Here is a 20145-nt window from a genome sequence, read left to right on the forward strand (position 1 = left end):
GTTATAGGTCTGGATAGGCAACCAATGATTGTAATTGACCGATACCATTTATGAAACCACATGCTTGTTAAACTGCAGTAAATAAACAGAAGTTTATGTTCCAATTTAACCCTGACTGGACTCAGTACTGTACCAGGTAGGGTCTGGGTGGTGGCAGTGAGAAATAAAGTGGTGGCACAGGGATCAATAGACGGTGAAACGTCTGGGGACCCTGTGTGATCGTCACAGTGGGGTGGTGGCACTTGCCCAAATTCCCATCACCAGTGCCGTTGTGGCTTAGTAGGAGGGAGAGGGGTGAGGTGGTAGTGAAGCCTGAGTATGCTGGATTGGCTCCACCAGTGCATTCGTACCATGCCAACCACACTGCCATCTTAGCCCTTTCCTTCCCTGTAAGCCACAGTGACACCAGTGATGTGAGCTCATGTGAACGTTGCTGCCCTGCCAACAGCTGGATGCTGCTGAAGTCTAACTCTCATCACTCCCAGCCACCAGAGCCAATAGTCAGGGACGATGGAAGCTGCAATCCAACGACATTTGTAGAGCCACAGGTTCCCCACCTCTGCCCTATAACTTTCCTCAGAATCTTCTGCAGGAACTTCATGGCAGATAATTCAAGGTGGAAGGGATATTTTTGATAGGAAAAAGTCTTAGTGATGGTGTCAAGCTTTAGAAAAAGATTCTACGAATTCATGGATTGAATTTATCAATGCCTATTAAGCCATGATAGCTAAACTTCCATATTCAGAGACACTACATTCTGGAATATAAGATGCAGGGGACGAACAACAAGAATACCGTAGGCTGTTGTTATTATTGCCTGAATGAACTGCACATCTATAATCTTTTAATTACTGAACAATTCAACTGGCAAATTAAAGGCCTTCCCAGATTTGTTATATAGTCACCTGCAATAGAAACGCAAATATCATTAATATCTCTCTGTTGTTTTTTCTCCATTGTAAAGACTAATAACTGACAAATGCTAATGGTTTATATTGATGATTCATGTGAGTCCCCTCATTTAAAGTACTGTGCACTCATTGCTTATTACAAGGCAAGTGTTGGATGAATTACTGCTTTAATTTAAAGTGTTATGAATGAACCTGCTACATTTTAAAATGAGTTTCTAAATCACTTTGAGACCCCTGTTCTGTATAAATCATCAGGCTATTCATTTCCCCTGAATTATAAGTTTTGCAATTCATAACAAATTAACACATTCACCCAAACGGAAGGAGATAATAATCTCTATTTTTCTTCTCTGGAGCACCTTTTTTTGCCCAAATTCTCTGCTTGCCCAGTGTTACAGACTGGGCAATGGAAAGTGATTCAGTAGATAATGTGGTCCTTTTCCATTGTGAGGAAACACGTACAGGGTGTCCTACGTTCAGGACAAAATTGCTATGGATAGAAAATTATGTGCCTAGCTAAGGCTAAATGGCCTGGTGACCAAAAGAACAGGGAGAAATTATTATTCAACTGCCCACATACCCACAAATGACTGCCCATCTTCCTAGAAGAACTATTATCTCCAACCTTATGTCAGTTGATAAATAACTTGCAAAAGGAAAGAACGTCACAATTATCCAGCATGTGACAATTCCGCGCAGGTTAAGGGTAGGGACATCCAACCCACAGAGCTCTTTTCAGATCCCATATTTCAGAGACTTCTACAAAAGTAGAGTGAAGGAGAAAGATGAATGGAGACAAAAGGGGAAGGCCAATCTAAATAGAAATGGCAATAGCAAAAAATAAATAAAAATAAGGCAGAGGATGATATTGTCAAAATGGCCCCATCTGGGAGATCAAAGGGCACCAATCCAGTCCATTTCAGAATCTACACTTAAAAGAAAATGGCCCCATTGGAGGCTGGTCCATTAGGGGGGATGGGACACTGACCCACCAACCTCATGCTGCATTCAACCAGCCCCCCACCTGCCTGCCTTCTTACTTATAACCAGTACAGAGTGTGGCGGCATTAGCGCTTAACTACGTCCTCCTTGGGACGCGGGTGGCGCTGTAGGTTAAACCACAGAGCCTAGGACTTGCTGATCAGAAGATCGGTGGTTCGAATCCCTGTGACGGGGTGAGCTCCTGTTGCTCAGTCCCAGCTCCTGCCCACCTAGCAGTTCGAAAGCGCGTCAAGTGCAAGTAGATAAATAGGTACCACTCCGGTGGGAAGGTAAACGGCATTTCCGTGCTCTGCTCTGGTTCGCCAGAAGCGGCTTAGTCATGCTAGCCACATGACCCGGAAGCTGTACGCCGGCTTCCTCGGCCAATAAAGCGAGATGAGTGCCACAACCCCAGAGTCGGTCACGACTAGACCAAATGGTCAGGGGTCCTTTTCGCGTCCTCCTTAGACTCAGACTGGCCCTTGTAGAACTCAGCAGGGAGGACGCTGGGGGGGAGCAACCCAGAATTCAATGGCTCGATCTTGCATTGGCTACTGGTCTCTCTGCCTTTTGCCCTACTGGTCTAAATGAGTGCCAGTCACCACTGCCTTAGTGTATCTCCACCAAAGGGTAAAGTTGTCGGGCCTGGCAACTGGTGAGAATTCAGCCTGTGGTTACACCTATAAGATGGCCAGGAAGCATTTCAACAGCAAAAAGGCCAAATGGGTCATGTGCTACTGCCTGACTGATATGGACTTCCAGTTGGGAAAGAAGGGAACACTGCTATTCTCTTTTGTGGTCTGCCTTCACCTTTGCTCTGCCCTGACTTGCTTTTGCATTTTCTTTTCCTGCATGATAGCAGCTGGGGTTGTCAGTATGGTCCACATGCATATGGAACGCTCTGTCACAAGAGACTAGAGCCCTGCGGGACTTGACATCTTTCCGCAGGGCCTGCAAGACAGAGCTGTTCTGCCTGGCCTTTGGTTTGGACTCAGTCTGACCCTTATGTTTTCCTCCCCTTATGGTTTTGATCTATGAGCTACTTTTAAAATGAGGCTGCATTTTAAATTGCATTTTAACCTGTATTTTAAATTGGCTCCCCCCCCCCCATTATGTTTTTACTGTAATTTTACTGGTGTTAGCTGCCCTGAGCCCAGCTTTGGCCGGGGAGGGCGGGTTATAAATAAAATTTATTATTATTATTATTATTATTATTATTATTATTATTATTTTCCCTGCACAACTGTTTTATGTTACTAGTATTATTTTAGGGGGTATGTCTCCATCCAGTTCCTCCATGCCATTCACAATTCTATAAACTACCATGTCACCTCTTATTTCCCTTTTCTTCAAACTAAGAAGTCCCAAAGGCTGCAACCTTTCCATATGGGAGGTCACGCCTTCCCCTGGATCATTTTGACTGTCCTCTCCTGAATCTTTTCCAACTCTGCAAAATCCTTATTGAGCTGAGGTGACCAGAACTGTACACAGTTCTCCAAATATGCTTGCACCATAGAGTTATATAATGGCATTATGACCTTAGCAGTCTCATTTTCAGTTCCTTTCCTAATGATCCCTAGCATGAAATTTGCCTTTTTCGCAGCTGCCACATACTAGGTCATGGGTAGGCAAACTAAGGTCCGGGACCTGGATCTGGCTCAATTGCCTTCTAAAAGCCACTTCCGAGCTGGAGAGGAGGTGGGGTTGCAGGCCCATGCCCTCCCCATACACGCGAGAATGAGGGAATCCTCGGGTGCGTCATCGCCCCGATCAGCCAATCGGCTGGCCGGGGAGGCGTGGCCCGGGCTATTTAGGGCCGGCGCGCCCGAGGATTTTCCTCTCTTCCACGTTCCAGCTGCTCCGGTTTCCCACCCCGCCCGCCCTTAGGTTTAGCTCTCTGACATTGCTATGGACTTCGGTTGGTTGCCGTCAAGGGGCCTGGTAGGAATTTTTTCCACTTGGCAAATTGGCACCAGCCATTTGGTTTTTCGCCTACCTCATAGCAAATCGTCACAACTTTCTCGGCATTGGTAGGGGTATTGTTATTCAAATGAGGGGGAGAGGAAGCGCCATCACCTTCCCCCAAAGCAAAGGGTAGTCTGGTAAAGGATTCCGGGGGGCGTGGTCCTGTCCAAAGCCTATGGAGGTGTGGGCCTAAGGCACACCCCCGAGCGGTGTCCCCGGGGGAGCTCCTGGTTGATGTACATCAGCAGGACTCCCCCTACTGGTGGTTAACCCTCACCAGCCTTCATGCAATCAGGCTGAAGCTGGTTAGTGATAGGACCAATGCCTAAGCCAATACCGCTCAATTCCTGCAGTCAACAAAGTTGTAGCCTTTTACGCCCATTAACCTTAAAATACTGTGTCCTGTGTCCTTATTTCATGAGGGGGGAGGCGGACTTGCCATGCAATCCGGTCTGTGGACAGTCCGGGAATCAGTGTGTTTTTACATAAGTAGAATGTCTGCTTTTATTTAAAATGCACCTCTGGGTTGTTTGTGGGGCAGAGGAATTTGTTCACCCCCCCCCCAATATAGTCCGGCCCCCCACAAGGTCTGAGGGACAGTGGACTGGCCCCCTGCTGAAAAAGTTTGCTGACCCCTGTACTAGGTCAACATTTTCATCACTGTCCTGTCCCGTGCTGCATACAAATATTCCATATGGAATTCTGTCATATGGCACAAGTGAGGATAGCTCTGGAAGGGTTTCCTGAGGTGCTGCTTCCTTCCTGCTTCTCAACCTCACCCTGATATACGTAAATGGAAATATACGAAAACTCAGGCAACCAGTTACCTGAACTTTATTCATCTCCAGTTTCCTCTTGTCACTGCTGGCCTTCTCAGCTGCTTTCTTCTGATGCTGTGGGCCTTTGCCGAAGAAGGTGTAGTTCACAAACGCGTATTCCAACAAGGCAAGGAACACAAACACGAAGCACCCCATTAGGTAGATGTCAATTGCCTTCACATAGGGAATCTTTGGCAGTGTCTCCCTGAGATGAGTGCTGATGGTGGTCATAGTCAACACAGTGGTGATCCCTAGAAGGAAGGAAAGAGCTCGGTACACAAAGCAACTCTTCATGTGGAAAGATGCCACCAACAAACCTGCTAAAATCCTATATACGAATAGCAAACTCATTCTACACTGGCTTGGTCGTGTCCACAGAATGGAAGATGGCAGGGTCCCTAAGGATGTGCTCTGCAGGGAGCTGGTTTCCAATTGGCAGACCAACTCTGCGTTACAAAGATGTATGCAAACATGACATGAACAGGCTGGCAACATCAACCCTGCTGCGTGGGAGTCCCTTGAAGATGACCGCAGTGCCTAGAGACAGGCAGTCAGGTCATGTATCCATAGCAGTGACCAGAGGAGGAATGACCGCTGGGAGGAGTGCGGAGAGGAGGAACGATGCGGTGCATCTGCAGCAACACAACCAGACTCCTTCATTTGGAGTTATCCCCTATTCACCAGAAACAGCTAAATGAGGGTAAGCATAGGATGCTAACTATTGAGAGGGGGGACAAAACTAGGGAGGGGTGAATGGAATGGAGCATCCTGAATCCTGCCTGACTATCTGGCTGAATCTTGAACAGGTCCCACCTGTACATTGCAAATGTATTTTACATATACATAGACACCTAATCCCTGCATTCCTACATCACTGTAGCAGCATGGTTGCTACATCCCATGCTGGAAGGCACTTTCATAGGGAGCACAGGGTGCAGACTTTTGGAAGTAGTAACATTGCTAAGGCCAGTGTGGTGTAGTGGTTAAGAGTGGTGGACTCGTAATCTGGTGAACCAGGTTCGATTCCCCACTCCTCCACATGCAGCTGCTGGGTGACCTTGGGCTAGTCACACGTCTCTGAAGTCTCTCAGCCTCACTCACCTCACAGAGTGTTTGTTGTGGGGAAGGAAGGGAAAGGAGATTGTTAGCTGCTTTGAGACTCCTCAGGGTAGTGATAAAGCGGGATATCACATCCAAACTCCTCCTCCTCTTCTCCTTCTCCTTCTTCTTCTTCCTCAACCTCGGCCCTCCAGATGTTTTGAGACTACAGTTCCCATCATCCCTGACCACTGGTCCTGCTAGCTAGGGATCATGGGAGTTGTAGGCCAAAAACATCTGGAGGGCCGAGGTTGAGGAAGCCTGGCTAAGGGTAATATAAGGTAGTTTCCCATACTGCCATCAGCTATCTGTTATTGTAACTGGAGAAGCTTTTTGTTTGTTTGTTTTTGGTCAGCCAAAGATGCATTGCCAACATAGCACATTATCTTTTATGACTCCTTTTCAGAGTCACCATCATTTTCTCATGAGATCCAGGCAGAGAGATGGTCTGCAACTGTATAAATTATACAAACTAAGCTTGTTTTGCGCAATTACTAGAAGATAGAACACAATGTCTAGAACTGGGAGGGTATGACTCATATATTATGGCTCTGGAAATCTTATTTACTCCCCCCACCCTTTCCAGTTTCTGGGATACACTGCATTTCCCCCATACTTTCACCCACTTTCTTCACAACTGTAAGGACTTGAAATTTACTTTAAAAAAAGAGATACATGACCAGTAATATAAAATTGCCAGGATGTTATGTGTCATTATGGGTTTTTTTAAAAGAAAGAAAGAAAGAAAACCAAAACAACACAACACACGGAGCACTTAGAGCCCTCTAACATGCTAAAATGAATTAATAAATGAAAAGAATAAATCTCACACACCAAGGATATTTAAGTAGCTTCGTTGTCCAAATAATAAATTACCTAGTGCAACTCGTGCAGCAGATGCATCATAGTTGATCCAGAAAGATACCCACGACAGAATCGTAATCAGAGTAGAAGGCATGTAGGTTTGCAAAATGAAGTAGCCGATATTTCTTTTAAGTCGAAAGCTCAGTGACAGCCGAGGGTATGCCCCTGTTTAAAAAATAAAAAAGGGAAAAGTGAAACCACAGCATGTCTCTTTTCTACTGCCATTCCCAGAGTATGTCTTGGGATGCTCACTGCTTACCCGTTGCAAACTCTACTCTTTTTGAGATCATCTTGTAGTCGATAATTGAGAATTGAGGGAGCTCAATTTTATTAACTCCACTTACAGCAGATTCCCCTCCATTCCAGTAGAACTCAATATCATCTGTTGTGTATCCATCTGCAATAGGAAAGATATACCCAAGCCTGTTAGTTGGTTGACCAAATGTTTTATAAATCAGTTGAGTAGTAAAATTAAATCTCAAAGCCAATAAAATGTCAATAAAATGAAAATAAGAACAAACATTACTGACCATTACTGTGAACTTCCGCCATTTTTATTTTATTTCTTGTTGGGAAATTTCTGATGGTTAGAAATTATAAATAAGCTTTCATCACCAGATTTTATACCAAGCCACTTATTTTTCATGAGAAACAATTGAAAGATTAACAAAAGTAACAAAATATTATGTCTGTGCTTTATATAATGTTTATTGCATTTCGATAAAAGGAAGCATCCATTCCAAACTTGAAAACTATTTATTTAAATGTTTCTCCAGCTCTCTATCAAAGGCAACATGAAGATATTGGAGAAGTTCAGACTTGGGGTTTCTTATTCTTCTTAAACAATATTTTTTAAAATGGAATTTCACAATTACTGTATAACAAATTATAAAATTATAGATCTCAAACTGTATAAAATATACAAACAACAACAATAATAAATGGAAGAAATATAATTGATAAAGAACAGATAGCCCTGTAGAATATTACAGAGGAACTGTTACGGGCTTGGGGATTTAGGCCTGAATCATAAGTTATCACTGGAATGATGGGCACTATGTCTATAAGGCTACAATCCTATGCACACTTTCTTGGAAGTAAGCCTCACTGAATGCAATTGGGCTTTACTTCTGAGTAAACATGCATAGGATTGTGCTGCGCCTCTCACAGATTTAACAGTGAACCCCTATGCATATCTACTCAGAATTAAAGCAAGGCTTTTCTTAGTCCCTGTAGAAAAGTGAAACACGTGGCTCAGGTAAGCAGTAAGGAATGGTTAGGAAACATGCTGCAAAATAAGCATTCCTCTGGCAGAGCAGGATCTGAATGAGCCCTGAGACCAGCTGCAGGGGGCAGCCATGACTTGCAATATACCTCGCTGCTTTGTGCAAGAACTATCTGACTTAAAAAATAAAAAAAATCCCTGCAGTTTTCAATTTACGGTTTGCTTATGCTTCACACCTATTTTTCACTCATCCCACATGTGAATGTTGCATCACTACCATTTGCAAACTTTGCATCTGAAGGCAAGATTCATGTTAAACTCACTTTGTGCAACCGCAGTGAAAGTAAATAGCAGCCAGACTGAATCAGGTACCGGTGGATTGGGAAATGGCTGGTTATAGAAAAGGGCTTTGACTTGGTTACAGACCCAATCCAAACACAATAATTTTTTGGGGGGGTTTTGTTTGTTTGTTTGTAGAGTGCAATATTTTAGCTGCCCATCAAGATATTCACCTATCAGGATTTCATACCCTCCAACATTTCAAAAATTGAACCTATAAGGTTGTCCCTGGAACTTCCCACTGCTTAGGAAACTGGGGAGTACAAAACATGATTAAGATGTGAGCATCGCACAAGTGTTGTACAAGAGAATGAACATCTTCTGAATGTTCAATCATAATGCCAAACTATGGTTTGGAATTATGCGAATAAAACAGAGTGAATTTCACACGTCCCCCCTCCCCTCTAGCACTTCCACACGGAAGACGACGCAAATTTTTGTTTTTAGTAAACTGCATTTAATGTTATTTCTGAACCCTAGACTGTGGTTTATCTTCTATTTTGTTACTGAAGCAAGACAGCTTCATAAACTATGCTTTGAAGTTGGCTTGTTTCAGTAAACCGGAGCTATCCAAACTTGGTTAGAATAGCAATAGTTTGTCTTGGTTTGAACATAATTCTAAACAGCAGTTAGTAAAAGTAGAAGTGAAAGCTTTCGATCACCACATTGCGACCATACCATAGCAGAGAGGAGGGGTGAGCAGGCACATTCATGTAACATTAAGCAAGGATTGCTACAAACACAGCTTACTGCAAACACAGTGTGTTGCCTCACTCAGACATGTTGTTAACTGGTTGCTATATCACTTGTATTTTTTAAAAGAGTGTTTATAATTGTGGATACATGTTGAATTCATTAAGTAAGAGTTGAGGATGAAAATGGAGTTCCCATTGCGGCGAGGACTGGAATAATTTATCATATGCTGCAGCAAGCTCACCAACAGACAAAGAAAACCTTTAAATTAATTCTTTGCTTAGAGAGTCTGTGCTTCAGGCAGCTGTTCACACATTGGCATAAAACCAGTAAATGCATAAACTGTGCCAAAGGCCAACAGTGTGAGGATGAATGCATTACCATCAAACAGTCCTTGCCTCTTCTCCCCACACACAAAAAAATGTGAAATGACAAGATTCACAATTTCAGCTGCCCGCTCATAGAGATTTAATTGTGATCTGACTGAATAAAAAGTTGCTAAGAGCTATCACACAACAGACTGGAAGTTCCAAGGTTCTTACAGCATCACACGCTAGGGTCTGCCTGCACATCTGCTTTGTTTGCCAGAACTTTATGAAAGACCTGGGTTCTTAGGTACGGCTGCAAAAACGTTGTAGGCCATTCAGCCTTTGGAGTTTAGGAGTGTGGCTGTCGTACCCTGAGAATGAATGAACATCAAAGCAACTAGAGGTTCAGCGTGTAACCTTGCACAGGACTTGAGTTGAAATTTAATGATGCATTCTTTCAAAGGCTCTTAAATATTTTCTAACAGGAAGTTTGACAACTGATTCATATTGCACTTGCAAGAGTGTCAGCTCACAAACCAAAGCAGTCTAGTGGGCACATCCTACAAGAAACTTAGTCCCAAGCAGCTGAGGGCTTCTAATACCATTATTAACAGCTTGAACTTGGACCAGTTACAAATCGGCAATCAGTGCCGATCTTTGAGTAGGTCTCACTCCTGCCAGCAACCATGCTGCGGCATTCCAGTTCAAGCACAAGGGAACCCGCAAATAGAGAGCATTGCAATAATCCAGTCTTGAAGTCACCAGTACCTGGAGTCAAGTTCTCCTGGTCCATAAACAGTCAAAACTGTCACCTGTCCCCCCTCTCCCAGACCAGTCCATACGCCCCCCTGGCTTCTTCTCTAAGTTCGTTAACACATCGCTTGACAATCCTTATCTGACTGCATTAGGCTTTCGTTGAATTTACAGGTCACTGAGCAGCACTAAAGTGCATTGAGAGACATTCAGAAGTTAGTTACAATTCATAAATTCATAGTTTCTAAGCTCATGACAAGGTTTTTGATGAGCTGCCTTAAGCACTTGTTTTCCTGAGATGGCTGCGATATTCTGTCAGGTGAGGGATTGTCACAGTCCTAAATTCAAATCTCCACTCAGGCATGAAGCTGCTCCTTGGCCTATTCTCCCTCACAGAGTTGAAAGGAAAATTTGAGAGGAGGGAGAATCTTGTGGGCCACCTTGAGCTTCTTGAAAGAAAAGTAGGATATTTATGTAATAAATAGACAAATAACATCTGTTTATCCTTAAGCCTTTTTCTAAAAAGAAGAAGAAGAGGAAGAAGGAGGAGGAAAGCTTAGTTATGTAGACCGGTTCGTATTATTCCTGAGCTATATGGCTGTTGTTGTTTACAAGTTCCCCATAACTAGATATCAGTGCTGGTGGGGATTCGAACCACCAACCTTCCGATCAGCAAGCCCAAGAGGCTCAGTGGTTTAGACCACAGTGCCACCCACATCCCACAATGGAGTGAGCTCCTGTTGCTCTGTCCCAGCTCCTGCCAACCTAGCAGTTGCAAAGCACGCCAGTGCGAGTAGATAAATAGGTACCGCTGTGGTGGGAAGGTAAACAGCGTTTCCATGCGTTCTGGCTTCCATCACGGTGTTCCGTTGCGCCAGAAGCGGTTTAGTCCTGCTGGCCACATGACCCGGAAAGCCATCTGTGGACAAGCGCTGAAGCAAGATAAGCACCGCAACCCCATAGCCGCCTTTAACTGAACTTAACCGTCCAGGGGTTACCTTTACCTTTTTTTTTATCAGTGCTCTTGGACTATATGGGTTCTAGAATACCACATTAGCGATAGCCAGTGTAGTGGGAGTGAAAGATAAGGTAGGTTATCAGCCACATCCACTCTTTCCCAAAGGCCCAGATAAACAGTTGGGATCTTTAGCTTCCAGCAGAATTGGCCTTCCCCAATGATATGCTATGTGTTTTCATGCTTCCTGTGAAACCCTTTCAACCCAAGGTATTTTATATGCAGCCACCTTAACAGTGGAGTATATTGTCTCAGGAAGGGAGTGATAATGATTCTGCACAAATCGGTCAAAATGCTTTTTGCCAATGTAAGTGGCAATGACGGTTCAAATAAGAATGCAGCTATTGGAGTGTCCCGTCCCCCCGGCTTCCTGGCAACGAACCACTGAGCACGCGGCTGGAATATTTTTCTATTGATGCATACCAATGCCTCTTCAAATTGACCCCTGTCTTTGTTCAGCCATTATGTACATTTAAGACTGCATCTATTTCCGCAGAAAGAAGGAAAACACAGCGACGGGCTTTTCCAGAAACATAAATGCCTTAATGAGACATTTTCTATTCCTCCCACGATCTCTTATTTAACGTGGAAGCCAATTCTATGGCGACACCCGCTGAATGCTCACAATTTGATATTTAGTGTTTTACATTTGGCAATTAGTATTCAGCGACTGCTGTTCTATATTTGATAGTAATTGACGATGGTGGATAACATTGCGAAGGATGACAAGGATGCTAAAAGTGTTGTAAACAGAAGAGATACCAGTCAGGGCAAAAAGAAAGCCAGAAAATTGCTTATGCAGGAATGCACAATTTGTGACCCACTGAGCCTCATGTAGCCCAGGACAACACACCCAACCCTGTTCTTGAAGTCCTAAGTAGGTATTATTTGTACAATTTGCATTTTTATTCTATCTTCCTTCAGAGCTCAGGGTGGTGCACAAAGCACACACACAAATGCACAAATGCATATATCATCTCATCAATGCTGTGGAGTAGATTCAGCTAAGACGCTGCAACTAACAAAGTCACACTGTGCTTCATGGCAGAGCGGAGATTCAAACCCAAGTTTCCTAGTCCAACTAGTGCAAGAGGTTTATTGAGACCCTGGTGGGGCTCCGTATAAGGATGGTGGGCAGTGTTTTTATCTGCTTTTCATAGTAATCTAATGGTATTACAGCCAATGAACTAATACACACAGGTGCAAGATACCAACCAACCAGGAAGCAAAGCTATATTCGCTGCTGTGGCGCATTAGATACACTGAGTCTGGAGTAGGAATTCTCACTGCAACAGAGGAAGTTGCCTTGGACAGAGTCAGGAAATTGGACTGTGTAGCTCAGTACTATCTATAGGTAAAGGTAAAGGTAAAGGGACCCCTGACCATTAGGTCCAGTCATGGCCGACTCTGGGGTTGCAGCGCTCATCTCGCTTTATTGGCCAAGGGAGCCGGCGTACAGCTTCCGGGTCATGTGGCCAGCATGACTAAGCCGCTTCTGGCGAACCAGAGCAGCGCATGGAAACGCCATTTATCTTCTCGCCTATTTATCTACTTGCACTTTGACGTGCTTTCAAACTGCTAGGTTGGCAGGAGAAGGGACCGAGCAATGGGAGCTCGCCCCGTCACGGGGATTAGAACCGCCAACCTTCTGACTGGCAAGTCCTAGGCTCTGTGGTTTAACCCACAGCGCCACCCGCATCCCACATGGTATATTTAACTGATTTAAACTATTCAGTGCCGTAATTAATCTAGATGCACCACCATACTGTATATGTGACCAGCTTGTTATATTCCTATTTTAAAGATACGGTAAAGAGGCAGCGTAATGTTTCAAAAATGTTTTAAAACATTAATAGTCAAACTATACTTTATACTTTAGACAATATTGCAAATTAGGCAAGAGATATAAGCAAATTTATTTGGGCTCAGAAATATGGTAGCAATTTAGGTGTAGATGGCAGTATACATTGTAAGATTCCTTGCCACACATTGTACAAAAGTACAAAACAAGTTTGTTCTTTTATATAAGCAGTAGAAAATGGGGAGACAACTTACAGCTTTCAATTTCCAGCGTGCAGTTTTGTTCATCCAGAGGGTACCTGCGTAAATCCATCATGCAGGCAGCCGTGGTAGTGATCCTGAGAAAGAAGAGGAAAGAGAGAGAGACAGGGAGAGGGGGAGAGAGAGAAGAAGGAGAGGGAGAGAGAGAGAGAAGGTAGGATCAAGAAAGAAGGATACGTGGACATGCATCTCAGGTCAAACTTTTTAACATTCTTAAAAAACTTTTCAAATTATTATTGCAAACTTTATTGAATTTCTTCAAAAACAATTACAGTGGTACCTTGGGTTAAGTACTTAATTCGTTCTGGAGGTCCGTTCTTAACCTGAAACTGTTCTTAACCTGAAGCACCACTTTAGCTAATGGGGCCTCCCGCTGCCGCTGTGCCTCTGGAGCACGATTTCTGTTCTCATCCTGAAGCAAAGTTCTTAACCTCAAGCACTATTTCTGGGTTAGCAGAGTCTGTAACCTGAAGTGAATGTAACCTGAAGCGTATGTAACCCGAGGTACCACTGTACCAAGCATCAAGTGTTGTCTTGCAGGACAAAGTGTCATTCACATGGCATCAAAACAGACTTTATAAAAGCAGTCAAAGGCTGTGTGCAGGGGGTGGGAGCAGGGCCAGATTTAGGTTTGATGAGGCCCTAAGCTACTGAAGGTAATGGGGCCCTTTATATGTCCAGCTGTCCTTTGTCAACAACAAATTGTCGCTTTTTTGTGTTGAATATATGCTATATGGTACTTTATGGACCTAATAAGTATCTAAAGCCATTGGCACATAACAAAGTATGTATTTTATCAAAGTAATTGTTGAACTGAAATACAATTATGAAGAAGTATATTAATAGTGAAATACAGTTAAGAAGAAGTATATTAATAGCGATAGTGATATTTTAGGAAGCAGGCTAGCAGGTGGGGCCCATTACTTACACCAGACATGGCCAAACTCGACCCTCCAGATGTTTTGAGACTACAATTCCCATCATCCTTGACCACTGGTCCTGTTAGCTAGGGATGATGGGAGTTGTAGTCCCAAAACATCTGGAGGGCCAAGTTTGGCCATGCCTGACTTACAACATAGGAGCCTACACAACACAAAACACTGTTGCTGTATGTAGGTTTTATTTTATTTGTTTTTTATCTTATATTTTGGAAATGTACACCCAGTTGTTTTTTCCTTTGAATTTTTCGGGGGCCCCCAAGAGACTGGGGCCCTAAGCTATAGCTTGTTTAGCTTATACGTAAATCTGACACGGGTGGTGCTGTGGATTAAACCACAGAGCCTAGGACTTGCCGATCAGAAGGTCGGCGGTTTGAATCCCCACGACGGGGTGAGCTCCCATTGCTCGGTCCCTGCTCCTGCCAACCTAGCAGTTCGAAAGCACGCCAGTGCAAGTAGATAAATAGGTACCGCTCTGGCGGGAAGGTAAACGGTGTTTCCGTGTGCTGCTCTGCTTCACCAGAAGTGACTGAGTCATGCTGGCCACGTGACCCGGAAGCTGTACGCCGGCTCCCTCGGCCAATAAAGCGGGATGAGCGCCGCAACCCCAGAGTCGGTCACGACTGGACCTAATGGTCAGGGGTCCCTTTACCTTTAAATCTGGCACTGGGTGGAAAGGTGTGACCTCCCCACAGCCTTTGTCCTTCTGGCTAGTGCCCCGGCCAGGTTGTTTTCTGCTTTGAAAAATTTTCCTTGTCTATTCCCTTTGTTGATTTCTTCCATCCCAGCCGTGTGAAATGCTAATGGAAGAATCCTCGGTGCCATCCAAGGCAGCTGTTTCTCAGGTAATTAGTTGCATACTGCACCGTGTGAGTGTGGGCTCGTTATTATTAATTTCTATGGAGTGGCCGCAGTTCATGAATCAATCTGTGATTCTGATTCTGCCTTTGGGCTAGCACTGTCTCTGCTTGCTCTGCATATCCCTACCGTTTCTTTACAACCTGCACATTTTTTAAAGCAAACAAATGAAGCTATAAGCATCTCCCATAAATCTCCAGTTCTTGCTCTTCCAAAGGAAAACGGACTACACAAATAGCTCCTTTGGATTTTCTACTTTGTGGGAAAAGGTAGAGAAGCACTAGAAGAGCCAGTTAACTTAATTTAAGATCCCTAGCCTTTTGGGACCTGCGGGTACATTTGGAAACCTAAGGTACTGTTTTGGGTACCATAAAAACAGAAAATTTACAGAAAAACTGGGAAGCCCCCCAAACAAATAAAACCAATAATAAAAAAGGAGGATCCCCGGAAGGCAAACAGCAGCAGCAACAAATGACCAAACCCTTAATTAGGAAAAAAAATCAGCAGAAACAGGAAGCCTTTGTGGAACCCCTGTACGCCACATTGGGAATATTAGGAGCAATTGGCTGTTCAAACTGAATTATGTATTAAGACTTGCTCAGAAAAAAAGCCCTCTCTAAAGAATTAATATTTTTTATTCAGCATTGACAGTATTGATTTTTTGTGTAATATCTCTTAAGAGTTTGCTAATGGACCAAAGGAACCAGGTTTTCCTCACCCCCCAGTTCCATAAGGCACGCTGAGCTGTATTTCTAAATGGTTTTGCCCCAAAGCAGCAATACGGTAGACAAAAAGTAATGCAGCATGAGAAATTAAATGTTTCCAGTGACAAGATACAAATCTCCATGCAAAATTCTTTCTCCCTCGTATAAGGCCCAGCACTTTGCCTGTCTGGAGCTGCGCCAACCCAGGCTTTAAGATCTTCACCTAAGGCCCTTCTCTGAGTGCTCCTTGTCAGGTGAGGTGCGATGGGTGGTCCACTGGGGAAAGGGCCTTTCCAGTGGTAGCATTCCCAGCATGGAACGAACCTTTCAGAGAAAGAAACTCACCAGGTGTCTTGACGTCTTTTCGGCATCAGGCAAAGACATTTTTATTTCCCCAAACCTTTTAACTGGTTTTAGCTCCTATATGAGGGCGGCCCAACTTTTTCTACAAAGAGGGCCACAATATGGAACCCACAGGCTGCACACTGTCTTGTCGTGCGGGAGGGTGGAGTGAGGCCAAAATTTGATGTCCCCCACCAAGTTCTCATGCTGCCTTCCTAATAATAATAATAATAATAATAATAATATTTGGATGCCATTCATCTGACTGGGTTGCCCCAGCCACTTTGGGCAGCTCCCAACAGAATATTAAAAACACAATAAAACTTCAAACATTAAAAACTTCCCTAAACAGGGCTGCCTTCAGATGTCTTCTAAAAGTCAGATAGTTGTTTATTTCCTTGACATCTGATGTGAGGATGTTCCTGTGAGAAAAAAACACTGGGGCCTAATTGGATTAGTAGAATGTCTGTCATCTGGTGGGCGTGGCTTTTGTGTTGTGCTCTGGAATCGGCCCCTCCCTTCAGGTGTTCAGTTAAGTTCAGTTAGAGAGGCCAACTGTCATTCTCACCTCATGAGGTTGTTTTAGTTTCTTTCAGTTTGTTATTGTGCTTCAATTTTCTTTATGATTGAAGCTTTGTTTGAAATATACATCAGCCACTTACTTTGCTGAGAGAAAAGAAACTCTGCTGAAGAATGGTGGAATATCCTAAACTGAGCAAGTGAGGGGACATTTCCAGTCTCACAGGAGGATTGATTTTTTTAATCACTCCCATCCTCCACAACAGTAGCACAGGGCAGGCGCCACTACTGAGAAGGCCCTCTGCCTGGTTCCCTGTAACCTCACTTCTCTCTCTCTCTTTTTTAATGATATTTATTACTTTTTCAAAATTTCCAACACAACACTACAAACAAAAAGAAAAAGGAAAAAAAAAGAGAAAAAAGAGAAAAAACAGTACGAATAACAAACCAAGCAAAACCAAACAAGAATTTAAAAACAGCTCAAACATTTTCAATATCTTATATTTCATTCACTTATTTCCAGCGACCTCCTCACACCTCCCTTTTTGTATTCCACTTCTATTATTTGTTTCAGCAATTCCTTTCCATCTTACTCTGTTTTCTGTTCTATAATTATCTTAACACATTCTTGCCATACTTTTCCTTTAATTTTCTATTAATCTATTTATACTTAATTCCTTATGACATTTCTACTAAAGCCATGTAATTTCATTCCAACATTTTTCTAACATTCCTTAATTTTACAATATTTCTATAAATAGTCTATAAACTTTTTCCAATCTTCTTCCACCGACTCTTCACCCTGGTCTCGGATCTTGCCAGTCATTTCCGGCAATTCCATATAGTCCATCAACTTCGTCTGCCATTGTCCAACACTTCAGTGTTTTCAAGAAGCAACCATTCTCTCAACCAGCAAAAGGCAGATGGTTCACAACGAAGTTTGAAGGTCTGGCAGGGCAGGTCCACCTCCTTCTTTAGCATCCATCAATATCTTAAGTTTGACTTGAGGCTTCCTGCCCTGCCAAACAACTCTAGGAGCATCCCTCTGCCACCTCCTGAGACCCTCCATCCCATCCAGAGCTTGCAATGTTTGAAACAAAAGCAACATCCCCAGCAACACAGCAGCCCTCATCCCCACCACAATAACTCGGCCCAACAGTAACAACTTCTGATTTGTCCATATTTCCCAATCTCCCTTCTCTTCAATCCAACATCCTTCACAGTTATCCTTAAGCAGATTCACATTTTTGGCGGTCATACTAACCCCCAAATACCTCTCTTTCTCAACCAATGTTAGTCCTGTCACCTCCTGAAACTCTGTCCGGCTTTCCTTTTCCAATTCAGATAGGGCTCTGGTCCTCAAATTCATCTGTTCTTCTTTAAGTTCAATCATAACGAATGTCAGCTTATGTTCATCAAGTTGTCTTTTTATGGATGGGACTCTCCTCTCCAGTTGTATTACTTTAGATTCAGCAGCAAGGGAACTGCCAGAAGGCCCTCAGTCCTCAATCTCAGTGTCCAGGCTGAACGATGGGGGCAGAGGAGTTCCTTCCGGTATATGGGGCCAAAGCCGTTTAGGGCAGAGCTTTCCAAACTTTTCAAGTTGGTGACACAATTTTTGGACACGCATCATTTCACGACACGGTAATTCAGTTTTGCATCATTTCGCAACACAGTAATTCAGTTTTCCATCAGTTCACGACACAGTAATTCAGTTTTGCTTGCAATCCTGAGGTTAAACGAACTCCTTTCCAGCCCTGGGAGGAATGTGGGGAGCGTTTGTGTAACACACGTATGCATTGCAGCTGACACACGAATGTGTCGCAACACACAGTGTGGGAAGCTCTGGTTTAGGGCTTTAATGGTCAGCACCAACAAAGCTGGATAAGCAAGTTGCCGGGCTTTGGGAAAGAGGTGCGAGGCTCTGGCAGGGTCCTAGAGCCCTCCCACCTCCTTCTCAAAGCTGGACAAGTGCTAAGTAGGTTTTGGGAAGGAGGAGGAGGACTCTAGGACCCTATCGGAGCCCTCACACCTCCTTCCCAAACAACAGTGCTGTCACTTATTCAGCTTTGGGAAGGCAGTGTGAGGGCGGAGGGGGGGGTATCAAATGTTGCCAGGGGCTGCCAAAAAAGGCATTGAGGGCTGCATGTGGCCTCTGGGTCGTGGGTTGGACTGCCCGGTTCTATTTTGACATAGGATGATTGTATGCTGCTTTTATATATACAGCATTTACTGGTTTTTTTTTAGTCTATGTTCATATATCAGCTTGGGACGCGGGTGGCGCTGTGGGTTAAACCACAGAGCCTAGGGCTTGCCGATCAGAAGGTTGGCGGTTCGAATCCCCGCAACAGGGTGAGCTCCCAGGGTGAGCTCCTGCCAACCTAGTTCGAAAAGCACGTCAAAGTTCAAATAGATAAATAGGTACTGCTCCGGCGGGAAGGTAAACGGCATTTCCGTGTGCTGCTCTGGTTTGCCAGAAGTGGCTTAGTCATGCTGGCCACATGACCCGGAAGCTGTACGCTGGCTCCCTTGGCCAATAAAGTGAGATGAGCGCGTAACCCCAGAGTCGGCCATGACTGGACCTAATGGTCCCTTTACCTTTATATATCAGCTTGGATAGCTCAATTGGTTAGAGCATGGTGCTGATAACACCAAGGTTGAAAGTTCAAGCTGTATATTCCTGCTATGCAACTCTACAATTCTGTGAGGTGTGTGTGTGTGTGTGTGTGTGTGTGAGAGAGAGAGAGAGAGAGAGAGAGAGAGAGAATGAGAATATTAAAAGCTTTAAATTCAAACAGACCTCGCCCTGAAAAAGTTCAGCTATAGCTTTTAGTCCAGCCTTGGGAATCATGCACACAATAGCATTTTAAATGCAACACACCAGGGGTAGGGAACCACTGGCTCTTCCAGATGTTGTTGGACTACAATCCTCACACTGACCATTGGTCATACTGGTTGAGACTGATGGGAGCTGGAGTCTAACCACAACTAGAGGGTCGCAGGTTCTCCATCCCTGCAATGCCCCAGGCAAAGAGAGCAGGCAGAAGCCCATTTTTTATGTGTGTGCAGAATGAGCCCATAGCCGGGTCAAGGTAAACTATTTTGCAAGGTACCATAAAGGTTACCTACCAGGTGTTCTGTAGATGCCAAATACAAAGTAATGTTGCACTGTTTTATTTTTTTATTTTATTTTACCAAATATCCTACGGGACTGAGATCTATTGAAGAAACTTCAGCACAGTTAGCCCTTTTCACTGCGAGGCTATAAATACAATCAAATAAAATTTATAGCAGAAATTCTGACAATGCTATAACTACACTCCTGCAAACAAGCGGCAGTAATAAAGGTTGTCTGCGAATGGGAAGCACAATTTATTGCAAACAACAGTTTTGTTTGACAGAGCAAATAGACTGCAGAGATGTATGTGTGTGTGTTTTAAACCCAAAAGGGAGTGGGAAACGGCAAATTTAAGAAAGCAAGAAGAGAAAGCAAGCTTTGAGGATAGAACAGGCATTTTGGATGTGAAAATGCAGAGGAAACACAGCTTAATTTTAGTGGTTCAATTTAAAAAAAAAAAATTCATTGAAATATTATTTCCTCAAAAACCAGCTCATGATGGGTGCTCTTCCCCTCATTGGCACCTGGAAATGGCACCAGTATATTTGGGTATATACTTCTGATCTATTGCAGTGGCATAGCATGGTTTGCTGGTGCTTGGGGCTCATGCAGGTGCATGCATGCCAGGCCAGTGT

The 20145-nt window shown here is 43.8% G+C and overlaps 1 protein-coding gene across 1 annotated transcript in view; it reads right to left on the reverse strand.

The window, feature by feature from the left end:
* GABRB1 (gamma-aminobutyric acid type A receptor subunit beta1) overlaps nucleotides 1-20145 on the reverse strand; it is a 98339-nt gene that overhangs the window by 7457 nt on the left and 70737 nt on the right. Inside the window, exons 5-8 of the mRNA XM_081020052.1 lie at nucleotides 13026-13108; nucleotides 6897-7034; nucleotides 6650-6802; nucleotides 4685-4926 (exon numbers count right to left, since the gene is read on the reverse strand). Of these exons, the coding sequence (XP_080876178.1) occupies nucleotides 4685-4926; nucleotides 6650-6802; nucleotides 6897-7034; nucleotides 13026-13108 (616 nt within the window). The remainder of the gene's footprint in view (nucleotides 1-4684; nucleotides 4927-6649; nucleotides 6803-6896; nucleotides 7035-13025; nucleotides 13109-20145) is intronic.

Source organism: Podarcis pityusensis (genome assembly GCF_964106645.2).
Source record: "Podarcis pityusensis genome assembly, chromosome: 9".
Taxonomy (NCBI): Eukaryota; Metazoa; Chordata; class Lepidosauria; order Squamata; family Lacertidae; genus Podarcis; species Podarcis pityusensis.